The 26,421-nt window shown below is 37.4% G+C and overlaps 1 protein-coding gene across 3 annotated transcripts in view; it reads right to left on the bottom strand.

Moving 5' to 3' along the window:
- The window catches only part of dock10 (dedicator of cytokinesis 10), an 85,346-nt gene that overhangs the window by 27,374 nt on the left and 31,551 nt on the right, over positions 1-26,421 (bottom strand). For all 3 annotated transcript variants that reach the window (XM_048161007.1, XM_048161005.1, XM_048161006.1), the window contains exons 5-34: positions 23,542-23,614; positions 19,317-19,457; positions 18,292-18,426; positions 18,005-18,191; positions 17,451-17,536; positions 14,410-14,493; positions 14,077-14,229; positions 13,600-13,854; positions 13,367-13,489; positions 12,551-12,633; positions 12,265-12,387; positions 12,108-12,187; positions 11,737-11,924; positions 10,145-10,210; positions 9,961-10,053; positions 9,728-9,851; positions 9,489-9,610; positions 9,228-9,311; positions 9,050-9,142; positions 7,975-8,093; positions 7,812-7,881; positions 7,449-7,562; positions 7,292-7,363; positions 5,778-5,924; positions 5,247-5,330; positions 4,153-4,249; positions 3,993-4,025; positions 802-980; positions 586-702; positions 19-136 (exon numbers count right to left, since the gene is read on the bottom strand). In XM_048161007.1, coding sequence (XP_048016964.1) covers positions 19-136; positions 586-702; positions 802-980; positions 3,993-4,025; positions 4,153-4,249; positions 5,247-5,330; positions 5,778-5,924; positions 7,292-7,363; positions 7,449-7,562; positions 7,812-7,881; positions 7,975-8,093; positions 9,050-9,142; positions 9,228-9,311; positions 9,489-9,610; positions 9,728-9,851; positions 9,961-10,053; positions 10,145-10,210; positions 11,737-11,924; positions 12,108-12,187; positions 12,265-12,387; positions 12,551-12,633; positions 13,367-13,489; positions 13,600-13,854; positions 14,077-14,229; positions 14,410-14,493; positions 17,451-17,536; positions 18,005-18,191; positions 18,292-18,426; positions 19,317-19,457; positions 23,542-23,614 — 3,443 coding nt within the window. The remainder of the gene's footprint in view (positions 1-18; positions 137-585; positions 703-801; positions 981-3,992; positions 4,026-4,152; positions 4,250-5,246; positions 5,331-5,777; positions 5,925-7,291; positions 7,364-7,448; positions 7,563-7,811; positions 7,882-7,974; positions 8,094-9,049; positions 9,143-9,227; positions 9,312-9,488; positions 9,611-9,727; positions 9,852-9,960; positions 10,054-10,144; positions 10,211-11,736; positions 11,925-12,107; positions 12,188-12,264; positions 12,388-12,550; positions 12,634-13,366; positions 13,490-13,599; positions 13,855-14,076; positions 14,230-14,409; positions 14,494-17,450; positions 17,537-18,004; positions 18,192-18,291; positions 18,427-19,316; positions 19,458-23,541; positions 23,615-26,421) is intronic.

Raw genomic sequence — 26,421 nt, 5'->3', positions numbered from 1 at the left:
CTAACAGCGTCACTATACCTGTAATGGAGTTGAGTACTTCTTTGGAGAAGGACGCATCCATTGAGTTGCCGTGGCGTAAGACATGGGTCACCTGACCTGCTAAACCAACACCGACACTGAGATCATCTCTGGAACCCTGAGAAAGAAACATTGTAACTAAACAAATAATCAACCCAGGAACATTATTGTGTGGAATGGGAGAGAAGTTCATGAAATTTCATTCTGATTATTGGAGAAGGGATTGTTTAAAAGGACAGGTACATTTTGGAATTTGGTTATGGATTTGTATGTGACAGTGTCAAAACTTTACTCAAGAATTTGCCCAAAATTAACTTAAAAAGTTTTTATTTGTGCAAAAAAAAAAAAAAAAAAAAAAATTAAATTATTTATTATTTATTGTTTGGTGTGAATAATATTATAAATAATAAATAATACTCAAGTATAGTATAGTAATGAAGTACAGTTACTCAAGCACTTTACACCCCTGTTTAAACTTCAGATCTGATATAAGTTATTGATTAAAAACAAAACAATGATTCTATATTATGTTTAATTTCAACTGACGAATATCCTCAGTGTGTGTACCTGGTCACTAGCCGTAAGGCAGATTGGAAACAGGTCTCTGAGGAAAAAGCGAGGCATGTTGTCAAGGATCAGACCATAAAGAGGCAGGTACAGAGAGGCTATCCGTGCCTGTTTCTCCTACACACACATACAAACACACAATACAGTTAAACACTATTCTCAATTCACAGAAATGGTGCGCAATATATTTTGAGTGCGATCAATGTCAAATTTCACCTTTATGGCATAACGAGAGTCCAGTGAATGTTTAGCCATGAGGTTCTTCAGGCAGGCCAGGGCGAGGTGTCTCAGGTCTTGCTCATCTTGCAAAGCGAGCCCCAGCTCTCGCAACAACAGTCCTGTGAGAAAATGTTTCCTGCAGAACTCTTCTGTCAAACTATACTCTGGAAAGCCCACTGAGAGGTAAGGCAGAGAGAGAAAACACAAAATGCTTGAAGATTGTCCCCTACTTAACTTAATATACTCATGAACACACTTGAGTGTAACCTTCAAAAAATCAATATAAAGGTAAATGAGTGTTTTGGGGAACTTGTATTACTTCACTTCATGTAAAGGTGTTATGCAATCAGGATACAAAAAATGGTTACCGTTATGGCAAAAAACAAAGTAATCAGATTGCAGTTACATTTTGTAAAAAATGGGAATACTATCAGGATTACAATGGTTTCACTTAAAACTAAATAAATTAGTATTTTGACATAATGCTACAATTGACAGTAGTTATGCGCAGATCACGGTTATATCCGTGGCACAGACACTGCTGATATTCCACGGATTGGGCAGGCCAAGTGATAAAAAATAACATTCCAGTTAATTTCAGATGGTTGGCAGTCTGATGAGAGAAAAATCATTAATGTGTGGATTTTAATAAAGACACAGCACTCTCATTTAACATAATAGGAGGTGTGTGCTGAGGCTCCGCCTTCTTTCATGTGGAACCCTTCTCTCTGACTCATTTCATTACTCAAGCTTGTTGAGGTAAGATCTCCACAGGTGAAAATATGAACACGCTGGATAACCGCTTTATAGCACAAAATGAAGTTGTGCTTCTGATGAAATGAGGCACTGACACTGCTTTTCATGTTTGATACTGTAAAGCTGCTTGCTTTTAAGCAATCCATTGAATAAAGTGCTATTTAAATAAACGTGACGTGACTGGAGTGCTAATTTGCAGAGCTCGTGCAAACACACCAATGTTATGATCAGACGCTTTATGCTTTTTATGCTCTCTATAAAAATGCTTGCTGTTTTCTCATTTTTGTTGTGTTTATTTCGTTTCTGAGAAGAAAGTGTACAGCACATATTTACATATTCATCTAAACGCCGTTCTCAGCAGTGTGGGCAGCGTCAGATGTTCGATTATTGTATAATACTGCTCACATATTTCGAACTTCGTTTTACCCCTAAACGAAGAACGAAAAAGAACTTTGCTTGAAGTATATCAGGGCCTTAAAGGCCATCTGAAGCGAAACAATGTGTTTGTGTTAGAACAATATACATATATAACAAGTTATGAAGTAAAATATTTAGCTTCCGCCAGACCACCTTACGTATTCAACTTACAAAGAAAGTGTAAAACTCTCGCAGTCCAAAATGCTTACGCTAATGCTAATCCTTTAATAACTTAATACCTTTCTAAAAATATACGCAAGCTTAACAAATTTTAAGAATGTTTTCCAAAATGACGGTGGATATATTAAAATGTTTCCAGCCTAATTTTTCATCAGGCACTCATTTGCAGATTCTCATTAAGCTACGCAGTTGTGGGGTCCACTTGTTTAATTAGCAATGGAGGCAAAACAGATTCGAGAGAAATTTTGAAAAGGAGAATTGAAACAAAAAAAGGAAAGAAAGAAAAGTACCTTGTGGAAGTGTTTTACTGAAATAGTCAACCAAGATGACTCAAGTGATGACTATGTGTTACTGAAATTGAAAAATCATACCCAACATACAGTTTGTCATAATGACAAAATAATACCCCAATATATTATGTCATGATGATAAAATTCCCATGCCCTTCGAATCTGTGTATTGATGCCAAAGGTTTCTTATTAAAAACAACTGCATTATTAGTTAGTTGCTATATCGACATCAAGAGGTACCTTTAGCATCTTAATAGTGATACACACGGCGCTAACTGGACAAACTTTTACAAATAATTTTATCAAGTAAAAAAAAAAAAAATACACTTTTTGTGGTGAAAATCAAGTTTTTAAATGTTGTTTATATGTCTATGTAGTGTTTTTAATATGCTTTAAGACAAACCATGTGCAAATTCATAATTCAAATTCAAATTCATGTGCATTGCTGAGTATTTTATGTTTGAAACTGCAGTAAACCAAAAACCTGCGGTTTGAAATCGGTGGTGTTTGTGACGTCACAGACTACCTTGTAACCAATCACAACAACGTGCCGACAGGCTTTAGCATATCATTAACTATGACTGCTCTAAAGCAGGAAAGTCTCGAGAGAAGCCAGGTTATCCCGGTATATTTTTCCCGTTGATATGAAAAATTGTGTAGATTTATCAATATAGCGAGTCTATTATGATGTTATGATGAACTATTTGCCTTTCTCCACTGACGTTCTGAGTTGTTCAAAGCGTTTGTAAGGATACTGATTGTTAGAAGGCAGCTGTCTTACTCTGAGATAAAGAACAGGAACGGTGTGTGTAACATTAGCAGCACGTTATTAGCTGTTTGATAACGTAGTCAAGCAAAAGGCTAATCATATTAATTCATATTAATTAATGACAAAACCGTCGCAAGGGCTGTGCCAAGTGTGCGAGCGCATAGGGGTTCGCGCCAAAGTAAAGTGACAGCTGACTTGAAGCAAAGCCAATAAAGTTCATTATTTTGTCTTTCGAATTATTTTAATACTATAAAACATAGCTAAAACAATATTGCTCTGAGCGTGTGCGTGTGACCGTGATTCATATTCAGTCAGTGTGGAAACGCACAGCAAGTTCTGAGAGAGCTTTCAGTCCATTATAAATTCTGCTTTTGGCCGCCTCTGGAATGGATACCATACCATAGATGTTAGCCTACCTATAAGTTCAAGTAAATACGCTGGAAATCCGCGCTCATTCAAGGATGTGCATAGTTGCACAGCTGTTAAACTGAATATATGAAGTGAAGCAAGATTTTTTCTTAAATATCCACAACACAAACAACAAATTGCTCGTCACTATAGCAACAGTAGACTCTCCGAGCTGGCGTGAGCGAGTGGAGGCGGGGCTAATTTGCATATTCATTGATCCGTGTATATTAAATGAGGCAAGGGTGTAGAGTTACATTCAAGCTATTTTAAGGCATGAAGACATTTTTTTTAATAATATGTCATTTTGGTGATCAAAGATGAGTTTTAAGGGATAAAATAATTGACTACAGGTGGACTTTAATAGTTACCTTGAGCACTTCGGGTTTCCGGTGATTCCTTGTCTGACAGAGAGAGAAATGAGACAGAGAGAATGTTAGGTGGGATCTACAGTATGTTAATTTGAACTTAGATAAGCATGAAGCTATGTGAATGAGACACAAAGAGGCGGAGACTGTGGTGCTCTCTGACCTGTGATTCGTGCAGACGGGATGGGAAGACTCAGAGGGACATAGTGCTCATAGTTACACACTTCCCTTATGAACTCAAACTTCAGCTCAAACAGCGTCTGGGAAAAATAACATTTGCACCCAAAAACATTGTCCACACACAAAGCAGTTCTTTAGTGATAATCTTCGCAACAGAGAGCTTCATGAACAGAGACAGTCAATGAATTAAACAGCCAGAACACAAAAACACACATAAATGATACATAAATAGATGTCTGTCGTTACATAACAAAAGTTCTTCATAACTTTTGTTCTCTCGTTTAATGTGTACACCTTGTGCTCACGCTAGACTTTGAGCATGCGAAACATTTTCTGTTCGCTGGAATGAACAGGATATGATGTCACACTCTAGGGCAGGGGTCGGCAACCTTTTTGACATGAAGTGCTATTTTTAAATTTCCGAGTTAACCACTGTGCCCCCGAATATGTATAAATACACATAAACATGTTTTAATTATTCATAATGGCTAAATAGTGCAGAACCTTAAATATTTCTGAGGCAATTTTTCATATAATTTGTTTTAAATTTGTAAAAATCCTTTAGTTTGTTTGCTTTCAACTGTTGCTTTCAAACTGTTCCATTTACATTTGGCAACATAAATTTGTCTCTGCTAAATGGATCTAATATCTAGTATTTAATAGTTTCTTCCCAACTTAATAAAATAAGCTGTGTTACTATGAGGAATGATTACCTCAAAATCAAGATCTGTATGCAGGTGCGAGGTACTTTATCTGAATTAAATACATATACCTGTGTTGCTTTTGCTCACGTGCCAGCAATTACCCCTCCGCCTGCCAATCTTGGCACATGTGCCACAGGTTGCTAACCCCTGCTCTTTTGACAACCTGCAGCTTTGAAGTTTGTGCTGTTTGTATTGAGTCAAGAGGTCAGTTTGAGAACCTCTATTGGTCACACATCCTCTTGTCATACAAATTCGCAGGTCATTGTTCACTAAACGCAACTAGATGAGTTTGCGTTTACATGCATTTGAATGTAAGTCAATGGAGCGCAAAGTCTAGTGTTACTGCGGTGAGAAAGTTTAAAAGTTCAGGTACCTTATTGTCACTGGCTGTGACATTGTTTATGTAGTTGCTGATCAGTTTAAAGGTGAAACCTCTGTCCATAAATGTGAAGCACCGCTGAGGATGGGAAATACACATATTTAAATTAAAAATGATTGCAGTGACAATAACAAACTAATTATAAGTACAACAAATGGTTATGAAAAGGTTAGCTCTCTACTCAGACCAATAAGCTGTCCAATTTCAAATGCATCTACAGTACACATCACACACACACACACACACACAAAAATGGACCTGTTTATCTACTGTACCATTCGTGGTACACATACCTTTCAAAAGAGACCAAAACCATGCATATACTCCAAATGGTTCAAGAACAGCATGCAATTTACTTTTGGTATGCCTTTTTAGGCGTTTTAGGCACATTTTACAGGAGTGCCAAGCGATTAAAATTTGTTCTGCGTCTAACTGAATTATTTACTTTGATTTTTTTTGTGCGAATCACAACATTTAAAAAGGCACCGATCTGAATGATCTCAGTTGTAGTGTGCTGTTCCTGACCTTCACAAAGGCCGCTATGGCGATATTAGCGCTTCGTGTCTCCTCTGCAAACTCTTTATTCTTCCAGTAGATGTGATCGGACATTGTCATGATCAGGGTCTCCAATCGACTTTGGAAAGTTCCAGGAAATCGTTGTGGTCGAGGAAGCTGAGGAAACACATAGTTAGACATTTCTTATAAAAAACAAGTTTGTCTGAGTGAAAGACAGTTGTATGTACTGTACTCAGAAAAGTGTAAGTCTTTTTTGATATTGATAAGTCTGTAGTCATATTTTCAATAATTACAATTTATTGAGCTTCCAAAACATTTAGAGTAAATGTTTGTACGGTTTTAGTTGTATTATGCTTATCTAAATCACTGGACGGCATGACAATACTACTAATTGTGTATTATTGTGTAATTTCACATTTAAATCAATGTTAATTTTTTTGTATACTGTATGTGGGTAAGAGTAGAGTTTTTCTCAATACTTTTTTTCCTCAATATTTCATGCAACAGTATTACACTACGGTGAGTGTTAATTCATAAGCAATATAATAAACAAATAAATTGTGTGTTGCTGAAATGTGACAATAGCATTTAACTAATATAAAGAAAACAGGAGGTGATATAGACTGTACATTTTGCTTGTGAGATATAGAGATATTGTGGATATATAAATTCATTTATATATATTTAATTAATTCCTTAATTCATTAATTTTATATAGGCTACTGATTATATATATATATTATTTTTCTCATTAATGTACACACAGCACCCCATATTGACAGAAAAACACAGAATTGTTGACATTTTTGCAGATTTATTAAAAAAGAAAAACTGAAATATCACGTGGTCTTAAGTATTCAGACCCTTTGCTGTGACACTCATATATTTAACTCAGGTGCTGTCCATTTCTTCTGATCATCCTTGAGATGGTTCTACACCTTCATTTGAGTCCAGCTGTGTTTGATTATACTGATTGGACTTGATTAGGAAAGCCACACACCTGTCTATATAAAGACCTTACAGCTCACAGTGCATGTCAGAGCAAATGAGAATCATGAGGTCAAAGGAACTGCCTGAAGAGCTCAGAGACAGAATTGTGGCAAGAATTGTGGCATATATATACTAAATGATGTTTTTTGGAAAATGTAAAAATGCAGAAAGTTTTCTGTGTTGGGTAGGTTTAGGGGTAGGGTTAGTATAGGGGGATAGAATATACAGTTCTGCATCTGTGGTTGAAACATAAAATTGCAAAATACTTGTGGAGGAATATTTTATTTTTTACGTCAGTAACACTTCAGTAGTGTTCTTTTACACCTGTGATCACTATCAGAGCGGATCTGAGAGTCACACAAAGAGTTACTTATAGTATAGAAGAAAGCCTAAAATTTCCTTTCCTGTCAAAACAAACCAATAGTTTTGAATATAAATCCTTATTTTAAGTTTACCATAGTAGACTACCATGAAATTTAGAAGATAAAAGAAAAAGAGTAGTCTGAGTTCATGCCTGCTGACTCAATATTTACCTTAAGCTTAGTTGAGTCCAGCAGATGCTGAGCCATCGACTTCACTATGATCTCTAGAAAGAACCACGAGAACTGCAGAGAACCAAACAGATGTCAAATGACAAGATTAATAAAGGTCCATCACTTCTTTAAGAGAGAAATGGCTATGTTAGCTCACCTTAAGGACATTACGTATCATCGACGGTTCGTTGCTCTTCAGGTCAGAGGTCATTCCCTTGGCCAACTCTTCGTGAACGGTTCTGAAGCCACATGCTTCAGTCTTAAAGACAAACTGATTAAACAAAAGAGAAATACAAACATGTCTCATATTCTTATTCACACACACATGACGTCTTTCTCCAAACACAGAAAAAAAAAAAAGAAACTTAATAGGAAGCATTTTATTTATTTTTTTAAGCTTTTTTATTATTTATACTCACACACAAAAAAAATCAAATGGGTTATTTTATTGTTTTGTGGATGGAAGGCAATGTTTATCACTGTATGTATCTTTACACACATAAGTTTGTGACATACGTACCTTTATGTAAGAGTGCAAATAGTGGTCCATGTTCTCCTCATGACACTTAGCTAAGATGTGGACCAGGACCCTGATTAATAAAATGTAATTTTAAAGTGAGAATCAAATCTGAAAGCTGTGTTGATTCATTGTGTTCAAAAGAGTCAATGATGGGTTTCTGTACCTGGTGGTGCTGGTGGTCACTTCATCACTGTCGTTCTGTGTAAGCACTGTGAAGAGCTGGTTGAAGATAACTGGGAGGAAGCGAATTACGACATGAATCCTCTCCATGCTCAGGAGGCCCTGAGAAGACAAAAAAGAAGAAGAAGAAGAGGAAGAAAAAAAAAAAATTAAAATAGCAAGGATTTCACTAAATCCAAAAATCGAAAGTCTAAATAAAGTGTCTGATTGGATGAAAACTGTTTAATGCAATGTTTAATGCAATAATACCATCAATTTATCAACTATGAATTAAAATATTAATATCACAATATCAGAGGAAACCAAGATATCTGCTCATCAAAGGCTGAAATGAATGGCTATGGTGTAATACATCAAATATTGTCAGATACTGTAGCATTTTTACAGCATACAGTAATGCAGTTATACAGTTATACAGTTTCCTACTGTGTACTTGATTCTCATTCATACAGAAATGCTTATTAACATAAAAACTATTATTAAGTATTGTTAAATGAATAAGTAAATACATTAATTCTACACACTTAGACTAGTAAATTATAAACTGCGATGCAATCAGTTTGGTCTAATTTGACAATGTCCATACAAACAGTGTGAAATACCACATTATGGGTGCAATTTTGATGAAATCCGAGAGATATCGGACTCCTCCATAGACAGCACTTTAACCACCAATTTCAATGTCTATGGCATTGCTGTCTATGGAGGAGTCAGACACCTCTCGGATTTCATCAAAAATATCTTATTTTGTGTTCCAAAGATGAACGAAGGTCTTATAGGTGTGGAGCGATATGAGGGTGAGTAATTACAGAATATTCATTTTTGGGTGAACTAACCCTTTAAGCAAATAACTTAAATAGTTTGTGCATATCTGTAACTTGTGAATCTTGATTTTAAGTAAAACATCTTTTGCAAACAGCTACATGACAGTCTCTAGATAATAAGTGTATGTATATACATAGAATGGCTTGCGTTTATAAATGTAATTATGGTACAATTCTTTTACATCCTAGCCAACTAATTTTCAGACCCTCGTAAAGGCCCTGGAATACACTTACTTTAAGGCAGTTGAGGAAGTTTGAGGTAGGAGGTTGAGAGAGGTCTGCCTCTCGTTTTTGGCACTGCTGGAAGAAGCGGTTTAGATGGGGGTCCTGCAAAAATGTCCATGGGAATTATGAGATCACAAAATATAAACAATACAGTAAATTTTCATCTGAGACTGAGGCTCTTTTCAACCTGAGTGTAAACTGTAGAAAGCACCAAAGTGGACACTTTGAAGATCTGCTTCCCACCATCGACCCACTTCACATCGGAACTATTCTGCACAGAAACATGGAAAAAAAAAATAAGACATGTAATACACACACACACACACACATATATATATATATATATATATATATATATATATATATATATATATATATATATCTCCATTTATCTATTTTCTTTTTCTAAACTGATTGTTTATATGCATTTGTAGATTCTTGCGCTCACTTTGGTGGATGAAGGTTCTTTAATGAGTAGATATCCACTAGGCAAAGTGCACGAGACTGGAATGCTGAAATCCTGAGAGGAAATACGTCCATCCTTCAGAAGAGGCAGCCATGCATAACCCACTGTAACATAAACCAACATACAACAAACTGTCAGAGCACTAAAGCATTTCAACATGCACAGCAAAAGATAATTGGGCTTGATGTGCATCTTTGTTCCAGATGTTTGATAGCTGATACCTGGAGTTTCAAGAGCCTCTTTCTTCTTAGAGCTGGTTTTAGCATTGATGTCACAGGTCACATGATAGAAGGAGAAGAGTAAATGGTGTTTCTCGTGAAGATGTGTGGGCAGCTCAATCTTGACCTGATCAAACATATCACAACACACATTAAAATACTGGTAACTTTCATCTGAATGTAACAGTGCTGACCTATAAAGCTTCTGAAGCACATTTGAAGATTTTGCAAACAACCTCATCATAAAAATCTGGGTTCTGTGAATGGTGCAGAACGGTGGAACAGGCAGCCGTGGTAAAAACTGGACCTCCTGGCTTTCCATAGATGCACTGTGGGAATTGATTTAGAACATTTATATTCATAGGTCGGATTCTAAAGCAGCTGTTAATGGAAAGTGATGGAAGTATTGTGTTATGTAACCTTCAGTGGCTTGGCCTGTTCTTCATCAGAGCTTCGGAACTCCACGTAAACTGCGAGGTTCCGAGCCTATTGAATAAAAAATGAGCATAACATGACTACACACTGCATGCTGAATGAATGAAGAGTAGAAACTATAAAGAACACAATTGAATCCTTAATTACACTGTAAGCAGTTTCAGCATTTTCAGTTGCTCCTCAGGGGCCAGTTGCAGGGACCAGAATTTGGACATTGTAGTATGTCCAAATCCACAAAAGGACCCAGCTGACTTTCTAATAAAATTACGAGAATACTTTTTGTGCGCAAAAAACAAACAAAAATAACGACTTTATTCAACAAATTCTCTTCCATGTCAGTCTCTTACGCTGTTGACGTAGTAAACACAATGCAGCGCCTCCAGGTTCTAAGTCAGAACGCCGACTCATTATTGGCCGGCTCCTGCATACGCATCATACGCATGAATCATGCTGCTCATGTGAACAGCGTCGGCCAATACTGAGCCGCCGTTTTGACGCAGAACCCGGAAGCACTGCACTGTGTTTACTACGTGAACAGCATAGGAGACTGACATGGAAGAGAAGAAATTGTTGAATAAATTATTATTTTTTTTTTTCCCCTCGTAAAAAGTAGTCTTGTTGCTTCATAAAATCAAGGTTGAACCACTGTAGTCACGTGGACTATTTTAACAATATTTGTCTTTCTGGGCCTTGAAAGTGGTAATAACGTTACAGTCTATCAGAGGCCAGAAAGCTCATGGATTTCATCAATAATATCTTCATTTGTGTTCAAAAGATGAACAAAGGTCTTTCGGGTTTGGAATGACATGAGGGTGAGTAATAAATGACAGGAATGACATTTTTGGGTGAAGTCTTTAATTTTCTAATTTGAAATTATGTGAAGTGCGCATTCGATTGGATACTTTATAATCCCATGAGACGAGAGGAGTTGTGAATGGCAGTAAAACGCTGCAACTGACGTCGTAAGTTACATGAGAATGACAACATGGCAGATATTGTATGTCCAGATTTCATTCATACTACACACATTCACAAACCAGGTTCATTGGAAAAAGGTGCCTGTGGCGACATTTCTGTACAATGAAATTTACGTTGCTTCTTGCAAGTTTTGCGACACCTTCAAAGTAAAATAAAGGTGTGTTTTATCCAAGTTTTATCTAAAATAGATGAACCTGAATCAGCAATGTTTAATTGCATTAGTTGTTGTGCGTATTGCAGCAATTCGAAAGCGAAAAGTTTAATGCTGAAAGGTTAATGCTCTGTTTTTGAAAATAACATAGCACCTACACTTAACTCTACACTAAACCTAACGATAGTGCTAACAAAAGCAACCGTGAGATAAAAACTGCTTTTCTGAAGCAACCATGCCATTTTAGCTTGCTTCTACAAGTCTTTGAGCTCTTTTATCGTGACGCGTGTTTCACAGGACTCATGTCCGAGAGCTCTGCATCACAAGTGCAATGCTGTACCAGGCGAGCTGCCGAGCAAGTTTACTAGCTCAGGAAAGACAAACATATGGTGATGGTTATGTGATGCAGACGTATGGTTAAAGTGTTTTGAGTATCCTCTTTCCTCACCTTTGCAAAACTCTTTTGGCTGTCATACTTGAGGTGTTTGGGGTAGATATAGATGTGATTCTTGTAGACTCTGTAAGGTTGGGCAAACTTAGATGAGTCCTGCACAAACTCGTCTACCTCCACTGTAGGAGCGTGTAGGCTGCAGTCCTCAAATGGCCTCAGAGCAACATATGATGATGTCACACAATCTGAGAAACATGTATCATGCATGTAGGTGAGTGTGTGGGTACACAATAGCAGACAAGTATACGGTACATTAACGTGTTTAAGTGTTACGTACATAAAACTGAATAACATTTATTTGTAAAATTGTATTTTTGCTTTAATTCAGCTCCAAATGTAAGGATGTTTGCAGTATTAGTAAAACGTACTGGGGCATTCCATGGGAACGCAGTCCACACTTATTTCAAGGTTTCCAGGGATGGTTTGAAGTTTACTGGCCTTCTCTGCCCTGTAAAAAAATGCTTTATTTTACTGAGGTTACTTATTATCACATGTTATTTGTAAGCGTGACAGAAGAGTCTGTACCTCCTGTACTCTGTGATGAGTTTGATGAGATCTTCTGTGGAAATCTTGTTGCTTTCCTGTTTGAAAAGAGGAGAGAAGCGACATTCCCTGTCCACAGTGCCCTGGTTGTCCTTAAATACTGACCTGAAATATACAGAAGAAAGAAATGTTATGAATGAAATGATTTTAAACAAAATAAATTGTTAACAGTGCAGGAGCTGGGTCGCATTTCAGCAGTTTTTATTTGTTCTGGCAATGCTGAAGCACCAGGCCATGGAAAAAAAAGCTCCCATTGAGATTCACTTACCTTACAGACCAGGCAAAAGGCATTCGGTACTTTCCAAGTTTGCTACAGAATTGCTTATTGGATTTCAACATCTTTTGGACAGTCTAGAGGAAGCAGAGAAATTGGATTTCAGTGTATTTGTCTACTAAATACCAAACCAAATATCCACTAACTACAACTACAACTTAGATAATATAAGTGCTTAAATCAATATTCTGTGTATTTAGATAAATGTCTAAATGCCATTACATTAGTGACATTTAGTGATAACCAAGCAACATTTGCAAACAACTGATGATTGTGCTTTTCTCAGATCTTAGTCGTTTTATCAATTACTTTTAACCTACTACTGTTATATTTTAGTGTATATACTGTATACTGTAAGTCAGCTCTCCTCAAGTTCACACAGGTGTCACAAGTATAGTTAATCAAATAAACTATGGAGATGTTTCACCACTGAGGAAGTTGCACAATTTGTGTTCATAGTGGTATATTTATTGTTATTATAACTGTAAATTTAGCAAAGAGCTGTTTGCTTTTTTTATTGGTTTGATGTTATTTTATCTAATGCAATAACATTCAGACATTTTTAAGCGAGCCTCAAGTGGTGAAACATGGGAGATCAAGGATACTTATAACGCTTATTAAATGTAACAACTAACGTACAAAGAACGCACCTTACCTATTTCACATGAACATGCACTTAAATACTTGACATACTTCAAATATGACCAACAAATAAGATTAAATTCTATTTAAAAAAATAAACAAATTAATGCATTTAGCAGACACTTTATTCAAAGCTACTTGCAATAGAAACATATCTAAAAGAAATACCTTGCTGGAATCTGTGTTTTTAATGTAGGGTTCTGTACCACTGGAAATATTTCCCATCAAAACTTTCTCCACCCGTGCCACCATCACAATGTCTGTGTGCGGGTTCGTAACAGAAAAAATTGCCTGCAGGTAATGTAAACCACATAAACACATGAACATGGCTCTAAACCATGTGACCCTGGCTGTGAACATATATATTCCTACAGTATATCCAAAGGCACTTGTATTGCTACCTGTTTGGGGAAGCGCAGCCAGTTCTCCATGTCTTGGCCTAATTGGCAGTCTTCTGTTTTCTTCTCTACAGGTGAGGCGAGTCCATTTTCCTGTGGAGAACAGCAACCACCCTCCAACCCCTGATCTCCTGGATTACCAGAAGTACTGAGCATTTGCCGCACAACCTCATGGTTTAAGTCCACGTGGAAGTCAGCGGAAACCTTCCTGCCCTCACGTATGTCCAGAAGAGAAACCGACACAAAGAAAGGCTCGATCTGAGGAGAGACAGCAGTGCTCAGATTCATAAATTATGCACTACAGCTGAATGTATGATGGCATACTCCTTTTGTTTCTAAGTTTATAAATCCCTTTGCAGAATTTTATGCAAATTCTGCCAGGGTTTGCTAACAAATGCAATCAACAGTGTAATGTGTGAAAGGGGCTTATGTTTTTAGCACAACTTATGTTAGGTGTGTCAAAAGGATATCACATCGTACATTAGTAACTGGCTCGGTGTCAGCCTCGTTTACGCAGCCCTGCAGTGTGAGGTTGAGTGAGCGACAGGAGATCATCAGTCTCCTCCCAAGTTTCTCGTCAAATGGCTGGACAGAAGCAGAATCCCCATACTCCATCCTGGGACTCCGCAAAACCTTTAACACAAAGCATTCTTTCCTCACATCCCAAAACAACAAAAACTTTACTTTCCCCAAACAATGTAATCTATTCATGTAACAGAAAGTTTCACAGCAGCTGTAGATCACACACAGTCGGTAGTGCTAAGACAAACTGCATAAAGATATGAATTTTGTGCTGTTTTTCTGGAGACGTACAGGAATATCAGGGTCCAGGGAGAACAGGTTTAGTCTTTCCTCTCTTCTGGCAACTCTCGAGCCTTCCTCTGTCTCAGAAATATACTGAAAAATAAGAACATTAGTGTTAATTATGTTTAATGCTCTTATGACACACCATTAATTTCTTATTTATGACATTAAATGTTGGGCTTGAAGTTATTTAAAGGGATAGTTCACCCAAAAATGAAAATTTGATTTGTATCTGCTTACCCCCAGTACATCCAAGATGTAGGTGAATTTGTTTCTTCAGTCGAACGCAAATTATGATTTTTAACTGCAACCGCTGCCGTCTGTCAGTCAAATAATAGCAGTGGATAGGAACTTCAACTATAACAGTAAATAAAACTTGCTTAGACAAGTCCAAATTAAACCCTGCGGCTCGTGACGACACATTAATGTCCTAAGACACGAAACGATCGGTTTGTTTGAGAAACCGAACAGTATTTATATCATTTTTTACCTCTAATACACCACTATGTCCAACTCCGTTCAGCTTCCTGCTAGTGAGGTCAAAAAACGCGTTCTGGTGACGGAAGTGATGTCTCGCCCATATACTTCAATGAGCGCGAGACATCACTTCCGTTGTCAGAGCGCGATCTGACCTCACTCACCGGAAGCTGAACGGAGTTGGACATAGTGGTGTATTAGAGGTAAAAAATGATATAAATACTGTTCGGTTTCTCAAACAAACCGATCGTTTCGTGTCTTAGGACATTAATGTGTCGTCACGAGCCGCAGGGTTTAATTTGGACTTGTCTAAGCAAGTTTTATTTACTGTTATAGTTGAAGTTCCTATCCACTGCTATTATTTGACTGACAGACGGCAGCGGTTGCAGATAAAAATCATAATTTGCGTTCGACTGAAGAAAAAAAGTCACCTACATCTTGGATGCCCTGGGGGTAAGCAGATAAACATCAAATTTTCATTTTTGGGTGAACTATCCCTTTAAGGTTCTAAACAGTAAAAGAGAGACTCACTCATTAAAGGATCATGAACTAAAATTTTACGTTTTTTAATTGTACATTAAAATCTGTCATAATTCAAAAATAAAAGGCCATTTTATAATAAGTAGAATGTGGAACTTATTCTAAGTGTTCTGAAATGAGGAGGCAAACAATGTCCTCATAGTTTTTTTATTTATTTTTATTTTTTTATAAATCAATTGTAAATTCATGTATGTTACAATTAAAGGGTTAGTTCACCCAAAAATGAAAATAATGTAATTTATGACTCACACTCATGGTATTCCACACCTGTAAGACTTTCGTTCATCTTCAGAACACAAATTAAGATCATTTTGTTGAAATCCGATGGCTCAGTGAGGCCTGCATAGCCAGCAATGACATTTCCTCTCTCAAGATCCATTAATGTACTAAAAACATATTTAAATCGGTTCATGCGAGTACAGTGGTTCAATATTAATATTATAAAGCGACAAGAATATTTTTGGTGCACCAAAAAACAAAATAACGACTTATATAGTGATGGCCGATTTCAAAACACTGCTTCATGAAGCATCGGAGCATAATGAATCAGCGTGTCGAATCAGCGCTTCGGAGCGCCAAAGTCACGTGATTTCAGCAGTTTGGCGGTTTGACACGCGATCCGAATCATGATTCGATACACTGATTCATAACGCTCCGAAGCTTCCTGAAGCAGTGTTTTGAAATCGGCCATCACTATATAAGTCGTTATTTTGTTTTTTGGTGCACCAAAAAATATCTATGGAGGCCTCACTGAGCCATCGGATTTCAACAAAAATATTTTAATTTGTGTTCCGAAGATTAACGAAGGTCTTACGGGTGTGGAACGGCATGAGGTTGAGTAATAAATGACATTATTTTCATTTTTGGGTGAACTAACCCTTTAACGTTTATTCCGTTCATGTCCTTTACTCGTAACATTACTTTACATTACATTAAAAAAGAAACATTACTTTACATTACATTATAAAAGAAAAAAAGAAACCAAATACAATTCTATTTTGTATTTTTACATGAACGATGTAATTAATGTTCTATTTATTAAAACCAAGTCAATCTCAGTAACAATTTAAACAATATATTTTATTTGTGTATTGATTTTCAGCTGTTCTTTTTAATAGTCAACTTATTTCGGATCACCAGTCATGCTCGGTAAACACAGACACGAAGATGTATCTTTAATTTCACCAAGCTGATTGCTCACTAAAACCCCTGCAGTCATCATTGCCCATTGACGCCATCATTTTGTTCATTCAGACTGATGCACGGAATATGCACGTAAACAAGAGGCGGGATTTATCGCACAAACCAATCACATCCAATCGTAACCGATCATATCCAATCATAGCATGATGGAGGCACTGCCTCCTCTCATGTGATTTTCCCCCATTCATTCTCTATTAACCCCACAAAACCCACCACACACTCTAGGGGCTCTCTAGGGACTCCTGCTGTAACTTTACCCGAGGATGTCGCTGTTAGACAGTGTTCGTTTAGAAAAACTAAGTGACTTATACATATTTTATTGTCACATTTAGTAATATTTGCATTGTTTTTGTTTTTTATGGATAATTTTCTCATCCTACATTTTTGAGGAGGCACTGCCTCCCTTGTCTCCGCGGAGGAAATGCCCCTGTTATATAGAGAATGCTGTTTGCTCACTTTATATAATTTAATCACAATTTAAATAACAGATGATTCTAATGCTACTAAGAGGAAGAGTGTGAAGTTTATCACATAAACACCAATAAAAGATGATGATGTGTTGATGTTGATCTGTGTCTGTGCAGGCAGTCTTATGCTCATGTATTCATCTCTTATGCAATAAAATTCAGGAAGTAAAAAACAAGTCATTTTAGCAGCTTGGTTGAAAGCTATTTTTGTACTAACAAGGAAGTTTTGCGTTCTGAAACTTGCAACATTTTTTAATAGCACAATGACCTCATTACAAAAATTAAGGCCTGATTCCTTTTTCAGAAAGAGGGTGTATTGAGCATGTGCCTAGGATGTAACAAGACAGAATTACAAAGAATTACCTTGGCCAGTTCAGGGTGGATTCCATTTTCAGTTGTTTCCTCATTTTCATGGACAGGGACATGATTCAATGACACATCACTGATCTCTAAAACAACAACAAAGGAACATTTTAGTTGAAAATGCAATAAAGTAAACAAATGCAAACACTTGTAGTGATCTTCACACTTGAATTACTCACTGTTCTATTCTAAATATTAATACATTTAGGGCTAGATTATCTGAGACTTCTAAGCATTATGTGTCTATGCGGAAGTGCTGAGGTCTACAAAATGCTGTAAAAAAAAAAAAAAAAAAGAAGTCTAATCTGACAGTAACATACTAATTTTTTTTCTAATACTGTCCAAAATCTAACCTTTCCTAGGATGTTTTCAAACTTTTGCACGGACAATGTATGTACAGTCCAATCTAACATCTGTTTATTGTCTTGTCACTGTCATGTTTAAAACAGCGCCAAAGATTTTCACTAACTGTTGTACTTGTGTATATGAGGACAATAGAACAATTTGATTCACTCTTCCTATAATTTAGTACTTCATGCTTTATAAGCACCCACCGGGCTTATTGTCACTAAGGTCCATACTCTTGCGATCCAGAGCCGGGCCCTCTGGAGGACTGATCTGCAGGATGCGTGTTAGAGTGTTGATCCAATCATCCATGTCTTGCTCGTTCTCAGCAGCCAGGACAAAATATGTCACTTCGTTCATTTTCAACTCAAAGGCATGTTTCCTCAGGCGGTTATTCTGTATGAACCCCAAATGGAGCCAGAAATCATAATAAATATTATTCATTAATCATCTCATTGCTCGATAAACTGCTTTACTAAACTGTTTTTGTACCAACCTGAACCACCCCGGTGCATGAATCCAGAAAAATACAGCCTTTAGGTTCCTTTGATATTTTCTCATCTTTGTAGAAGTTCATGATATAAGAGTTGTCAGTTAGCTGAGTCAACTGAAAATATCTTCGCTTGAAGGACTGTAAAAGCACAAACAACAAGCAAGTATCAGGCAATCAGCCATGGTTTACACACAAATAGTTTTAGTGATAATATAGAATTTTTAAAGAAAAAACATTTGCATTTAATAGAAGCAAGTGGCTTCAGTATCTGTGCATGCATGTTAACTGATCTCACAATCATTAGTTTCACTTCTGACATAAAATGATCACACATTCAAAAATTACTAATCAGTGTGTTAAGCACATTGTTTGTAAAAATTGATAAGAAGTTAAAGGTGCTAAAGAGGATGTTTTGTTTTATACATTTTTGCAATATTACTTGAAACTGTCTTTACTTACTGATAAAAGACTATTTATTAGGTGCACTGAAAGGAATAATATTAATATACATCATCTGTGCACGAGGTAGGGCCTTAAAAACATCAGCCAATCGTTTACGCGATCATCGCGTAAACAATTGGCCCTCTGGCTTGTCAATCACTGCCATGACGTTCCTTGTGAGAGACATGCGCGGATTGGCCCTCTGGCTTGTCAATCACTGCCATGACGTTCCTTGTGAGAGACGCGCGGCTGCGCGCTCCAGTAACTTTCCACATTCCACAGGCGCCGCATGCGATGTTTTTGTCCGGAGACAGGAGTAACAACTGCAGATTATGAGTTACCTGCGGTGAGTCCGACATAATGAATCCACTAACACCATACAGCGAATGCCGGTGGTAAACACTCGTGTTCCAATACTCGTGCACGAATTTTGGGAGGCGTTCCCTCGAAAGGAAGGGGGGTTGTTCTTACGCATGCGCTCATTTCAAAAACTCAGTAACAGTCTTTGGTTTCTCAGTCGACGAAAAGATCCTCTTTATCACCTTTAAATGTAGACATCTGAGATGGAGTCAGAAAGACTCTCTTACCCGAACAGTGATACTGTTGTTGACAGTGCTGTTAAAGTTCCCCTTATAGAGCCAGCCAGACTTAAAAACGCCGATTCCTCCTGCACCTCCACTACCTGCACCACCTCCTCCTCCTTTAGATGATGACAAAGAGGTTGTGTCCTGCAAAAAAAAGTGTTTAGAATCAACTGATATAAAGACAAGATTCAGGAACCATCAGGAAACTGTCAAACATTGACACACATGTTGAAGAAAATTAAAGAAACTTAAAGAGTAGAATTTTTCTAACATGACCATATACACTCACTGGCCAATTTATTAGGTACCCCTTGCTAGTACAGGGCTGGACACTTTTGCCTTCAGAACTGTCTTAATTCTTCATGGCAAAGATTCAACAAGGTGCTGGAAACATTCCTCAGAGACTTTTGTCCATATTGACATGATAGCATCACACAGGATGTGAATCCTCCATTCCACCACATCCCAAAGGTGCTCTATTGGATTGAGATCTGATGACCGTCGAGGCCATTTGAGTATGGTGAACTCACTGTCATTCAAGAAACCAGCTTGAGATGATTTGAGCATTGTGACATGGATCATTATCCTGCTGGAAGTAGCTATCAGAAGATGGTACACTGTGGTCATAAAGGGATGGACATGGTCAGCAACAATACTCAGGTAGGCTGTGGTGTTTAAACGGTGCTCAATTGGTACTAAGGGGCCCAAAGTTTCCACCGTATCCCCCACGCTGTTACACCAAGATGGGATGGATCCTGCTGTTTACACCAAATTCTGACCCTACCATCTAAATGTCTCAGCAGAAATCTAGACTCATCAAACCAGCCAACTTTTCTCCAATCTTCTGTTGTCCAATCTTGCTGAGCCAGTGTGAATTATAGCCTCAGTTTGCTGCTCTTAGCTGACAGGAGTGGCACTGGTGTCAGCAGAAGACGCTGCTGTTGCCCATCTGCCTCAAGGTTGGACGTGTTGTGCATTCAGAGATGCTCTTCTGCAGACCTCAGTTGTTATGAGTGCTTTTTTGATTTACCGTTGCCTTTCTATCAGCTTGAACCAGTCTGGTCAATCTCCTCTGACCTCTGGCATCAACAATGCATTTTCGCCCACAGAATCTGCTGCTCACTGGATATTTTCTCTTTTTCAGACCATTCTCTGTAAACCCTAGAGGTGGCTGTGCATGAAAATCCCAGTAGATAAGCAGTTTCTGAAATACTCAGAAAAACCCATCTGGCACCAGCAACCATGCCACCTTTCTTCCCGTTCTGATGCTCAGTTTGAACTTCAGCGGCTCAATCGTGACCATGCCTAAATGCCTAAATGTGTTGCGTTTGCCAGATGCTTGTATGATATCTGATACTTCCCTGCTGAAAAATCCAGCATAAACCAGCATGAATTCCATGTTGATCCAGACTGGTTTATAATGGTAATAACTGGTATAGTCCTGGTCTAGCTGGAGGACCAGCTTTTCATAGTCATGCTGTTCTCAACAAAAACTGGGCTGGTGTAGCTGGTCCACAGGCACTACCGCCATGCTAGTCCCAGCATGCAAAACACACCTTATGCTGATGACCAGCAGTGCTGGATTTTTCCTGACTGTTTTTCCTGAGACCTAAAGTCTTTTAGTCTGAGGCAATGATGCCATTTCATCAAATGGCTGAAAACTGACACTGAGCTCTGCAGATGTCCTAATATGTACCAGTGTTAATTTTGACAGCAAATTTTGATTTAGTTTTAGTCATAGTCTTTTGACTAAAATGCCATTTAGTTTTAGTCATATTTTAGTCATCGGAAATTGTTTTAGTTTTAGTCTAGTTTTAGTCGACTAAATATCATAAGATTTAAGTCGACTAAATCTACAGTAAAATCTAATTCAGTTAAATTGTAATGCATTAAGCATTTCTCTAACAATACACAGATCCTATACACTGATATAGGCACATCTGATATTCCCCAAACTGTTTATGTTCACCCAACTGTACTTTGCTCCCCAAAGCAGACGGTTTTTGACCGTTCAAGTGCAGAAAGACACTAAAGAGCAAAATTCAGCACTTTTCAGGGATTGACACACTTTTCATTGAGGTACTATTATAGTTTTCGTTTAAAATTTGTATTAGATTAGATTTTTAGTTTTTCTGCTTTCATTTTAATTTCATGTAATTTTAGTTAAAAGTTTTAGTATTTTTTGTGTGATTATTTCTTTTAGTTTTGCGTTTAAATGTCTATAAGTTTTTATTTCTGTTTGTTATTTTAATAAAGCTTAGAAACTACATGAAATAAAATAAGTTTACATTTTTATATATTTATTTTTATTTCAGTTAATGTTTATTTCAAGTAATGAAGATTTCTTTGGTTTTAGGTTTAGTTAATTATAATAACCCTTATCCTTGTAAAACATATTGAATAATGTGTCAAATAATGTTCTTAGTCTTTCCTTCCTGTGACAGAAGATACAGTGGTTTACTATGAATTAAATAGAAATTAAATTAAATACAGTTTGTGTAAACAAAATAACAATAATGACCAAGAAAAAAATAATAATTATAAACCATCCCGAAATACACAGTGACTTTTATTCTGAAATGTCTGCAGTCTGCACTGTAGCCTATTGTAGTAGCAGGCTACTCATGAGGGTGATAAATATGCATTTTTACAACCGCCTAAAACATACTACCATATAAACATTGTGTAGTAAACATTGTCATAATTCATCAACATTAGATTATAAGCAATCGCTTGCCATAAATGTGTGCTATTCATTAATTGTGAAGCAGTCTGAAGTGCTGCTGCTGCACGAGCCTGTAGAAAGCGCAACAGTGCCGCTTTTTCCCACGGTTAGATCAGCACATTACACTTCAAATCTTCCACACAGCAGTCCTGACTGGATATCTTCCCAAATCGTCCCTCTCTTTCATTTTCGTCTCGTTTTTATTTGTTGACGAAAATTAGAGTAGATTTTAGTCATAGTTTTAGTCATTCAAAACGCATTTTTGTTTAGTCATCGTCTCGTTTTCGTCCGTGAAAAAATGTCGTTGATGAAAATGATGACGAAAATTATTCACCAACGAAATTAACACTGATATGTACACCACTTTAGGCAGAGATTCGCACCATTCCAGTCACAGGGCAATGAACAACACAAACCACCAACAATGCACAAAAAAAGTATTCTAAATGTGTACAGTAGGAAACAGAACAATATCAAAAGAAAAAGAACATAAGACATAAATAAACTAACATGTTCTCCAACCAATACGACCATATAGGTCATTTGTCACTTCCCTGAAATACGACCCAGAGGAGCGTAGTGGCGCCCCTATCGACAACAGAACACTTTCATTTTAATTCATGAAATACGACCCATAGGAGTGTTTGCTAAAGTTGCGCCCCTATCGACAACAGGACACTTTCATTTTAATGCATTGTTCCCTTTTATCTGCATCATATTTCGGGTTTCGCGTAGCTCAATTGGCAGAGCATTGCAATAACAATATGCAATCATGTGATCATGTGATCATGCGATCGTGGGTTCGATACCAGGGAACGCATGTGCTCATAAAGTGTACATGCACTATAAATCACTAAGGTTAGATTTAGGGATGGGGTGGGTGTATTCGTTAATAAAAAAATTAGTTTTGCTAAATGGAAATAGAAGAAATGGTGTAAAAAGTCCACACATTGCATTTAAACTGAACACGCATTTTGATTGGTAATTCATGACGACAGTCATACTGTCATTATTTTTACGCCAGCTAGAGGGTGCATGACTTTAAAATGTAAATATAGGTCGTAATAAGGTGCTTGAAAAACGACCTATAGGGACTTTTTTTGGAGGACAGTCTGAAATAAACATTTTACTGGAAAGTGGCAGAAGTTAATAAACGTATCGATAAAGTCCAAAATACTGGTACTATTGGGACAGTTACTGTCAGAGCCAGCTAAGTAGACTACATCTTATTGTGTGCACATTTCAATACTATTAAAGAGTTCTCATCCATGCTGGGCACTTGTTTACTGTTTCCTTCAGAAATTATTACATGAAAAAAGAAATTCATAGTCATATATTTTATATTAATTTGCAAACCTTTTCAATTTCAAGTATGTTTCTCATAATTTTAACAATTTCAATTAGTTAAAATTATGAGAAACATACATTCAGTGAAGTGTGTCCACATGTCATACATGTTACTGGTATGAGTTTGGTAAACTCTTCTTGATGCACCGTACTGACCTCATCTTTGTCCACATCTTCATGGTCGATCTCAAAAGAGTGGGAGGGCAACTTCTCTGCTTTATACAGCTTCCTGTGGGGAGAGGAGAACAGAATCACTGTCATCCACCATGATTAGAACAAGAAGAGCAGGAAAGAGACCGTCTTCACTGTCTCCAGCATTTTGGTTTTGGATTTGTGGTGCTGCTGATCACATTTAATTAATAATGTAAATTTATATATTATTGACAGAAAAAGAAAAGTACAACACTTCCTAATACATATTGTTACTTTCTGACATTTTCAGGAAAGCAAATTAACATAAATTTCATTAAAAATATATATCATAAATACTTTTTTTCAAAAGAGATTACTTCTAGTCAAATTAAATACACATACAGTAGGCCAGTCAATACACACACACACACACACACACACACACACACGCACACGAGCACACAAACACACACAAACACACACAAACACGTTTGTTTTGCTATCAAAGTGAGGACATTCCATAGGCGTAATGGTTTTTATACTGTACAAACTGTACATTCTATCCCCCTACACTGCCTCTACCCCTAAATCTACCCATCATAGAAAACATTCTGCATTTTTACATTTTAATAAAACATAGCATAGTAAACAATGTTTTAAAGCTATTTGAAATATGAGGACTCATGAAATGTTCTCATAAAACATGTTTACGTCGTAATACCAGTGTAATACCCATGTCATTATACAAATTTGTTTCCTCATAAATCACAAAAATGCGCGCGCACACACAGACACACAGACACACACACACACACACACACACACACACACACACACACACACACACACACACACACACACACACACACACAAGCCTTCAAGCATTAGTGAAGCAATAAATCCTCTCCTCAAAGAGGTAGTATTTTCCACATCATGTGGTATTTATCACCCTTCAGTAAGCTTTTTTTTTTCTGACAGGACCCCACATGCAGATGTCCTTTCTGCTGCCTGTCTGAGTGCTCTTGTAAACCAGAGCTCTTTGTGTCTGTCCTGGGTGGTAGAGACAGTGTGGCAGTTTATACAGCACAAACACACACCACAAAAATTTTTCTTTCGACCTACAAGACTCTCTGGCCAGTGACTTTGGCGCTGCATGTCGCTAGTTTCTCTCTCCTGGTGCTGTTGCTCTAACGTTATTGGTAGACTGCATGTCTGAACAAACATGCAGGCACAGTTGATATACAATGCACAGCATATATGAGTACACCCCCTCTGAACAAAAACAATGCAATTCATGGAAAGATGGCAAAGTGTTTCTGCTAGTTTCAGCCCAACGGATTACAATGTAAAAGATTATTATTGTATGCATAAAGATAAAAATGCTTTGGTGGAATATCCGGCTTGTCCCGTAGATTCCACCAAAGCAGTCTCCTCTCTAGAGAAGCGTTCGGTTTTTCCGCTTGCAAATTCCACCATGTAAATAGCGAAACCATGCCGTGAGCACAACTTGTTTTAAAGGGAATCGGAGATGAGACTCTGATTGGTTTATTGCATGTTACGCTCAAAACACACCCATTACTCATTAAGAGACTAGGTACAAACATTTTAGACCATCCGCCGTGCCGTGCACCGACCATTTTTCCATCGTTAAACTGGCAAAATTCGGACACCCTAAGTGCACTTGCGCCATGCACTTCAGACCTTGCACTTAGATCGTTAAATTAGGGCCCTATATCTCTAAAGAACCCTAACATATCTTTATAAGTGAAGAGTAATTGCTGAATTGTTAAGTTTCAGAGGTGGTGTATTCATTTATGCTGTGCACAGTATATTGCTGGTAAAACAAGATATTTTAATTTGAGTAGGAATATTTTCTTTTTGTAAAAACAATAACATTCTGCTGTTGGAAAATGCTGTTATATAAACTAGATATAAAAAAAACAATCAATATACAATTTGAACTCACTCAGGCATGCTGCAAAAAATGTTCAAAACATCACTCAAATTTGACAAATCAGTTTTCCTATCCCTAATAACGAACATTATGCAGAGGAAACTGTTGCTAAAACTGTTAATTGCATCATTTAATCAGCAAGAACTATCAATGTATGAATCAAACTCACTACAGACTACAGACAGTTTCTTTTCCACACATCATTTTATTATATCCATATGTGGTTCCAGATAAATCATACAAAACAGTGAAATCTCTCCGGAAATTCTCTGTCCTGTCTTGCCTGCAGTCGAGACGGTGATGTGTTAGCTCCACAAAAGTCTCACTTCTATTGGTTTTTGCTCCCTAAAGTCACTCTTCACTTGCATGAAGTGAAACATTTCTTAACTTCCTCAAGAGCCAATACCCTGTCGCTGTCTCTCGATTCACCTGGAAGTCGCCATTCCCATTGAAAATGGATGGGATCTATGTTTTGCTGGCATTGTGAACGGAGCTACAGGCTTCTAAAGGTCATCATAAAGGATCTGCGACAAAGGAACAGTCTATCCACAAATCACCACTGGGCAATGTCTGGTGCAATCTTGTCCAAGCTAATAAAACAAAAGGCCTATTCTCTTGGCTGATCAGTCCAGTTCTGTCTTTATCTGCCTGTCTCTTGCATATTCCAGTCTGTCTGCCACCTGCTCATGGTTCTTGCCTGTCCCCTGCCAGTTCTGTCAGCCTTCTACGCCAGCCTACCTGTTGCTGATGTTGCCTGTGTTTCCCTCTGCCCCTACTCTTACTTTCTAGATCTTTGCTTTTGAGTATTTTGTTGACTCTTTTTGCAGACAACTGCTTCATGATGTTTCCAGCTTTACTGGAATGAGCCTCTCTCCTCTAGTTCTCAGAATGCAAGACTTCATGTGTTGATTTCTAAATATTTCATGTATAAACTGACTGCAGCGATGAGC

The sequence above is a fragment of the Megalobrama amblycephala genome, linkage group LG16 (assembly GCF_018812025.1).
Source record: "Megalobrama amblycephala isolate DHTTF-2021 linkage group LG16, ASM1881202v1, whole genome shotgun sequence".
Lineage (NCBI taxonomy): Eukaryota > Metazoa > Chordata > Actinopteri > Cypriniformes > Xenocyprididae > Megalobrama > Megalobrama amblycephala.
Note: the sequence above shows the minus strand (reverse complement) of the source record. Positions and strands in the feature narration are given on the sequence as shown.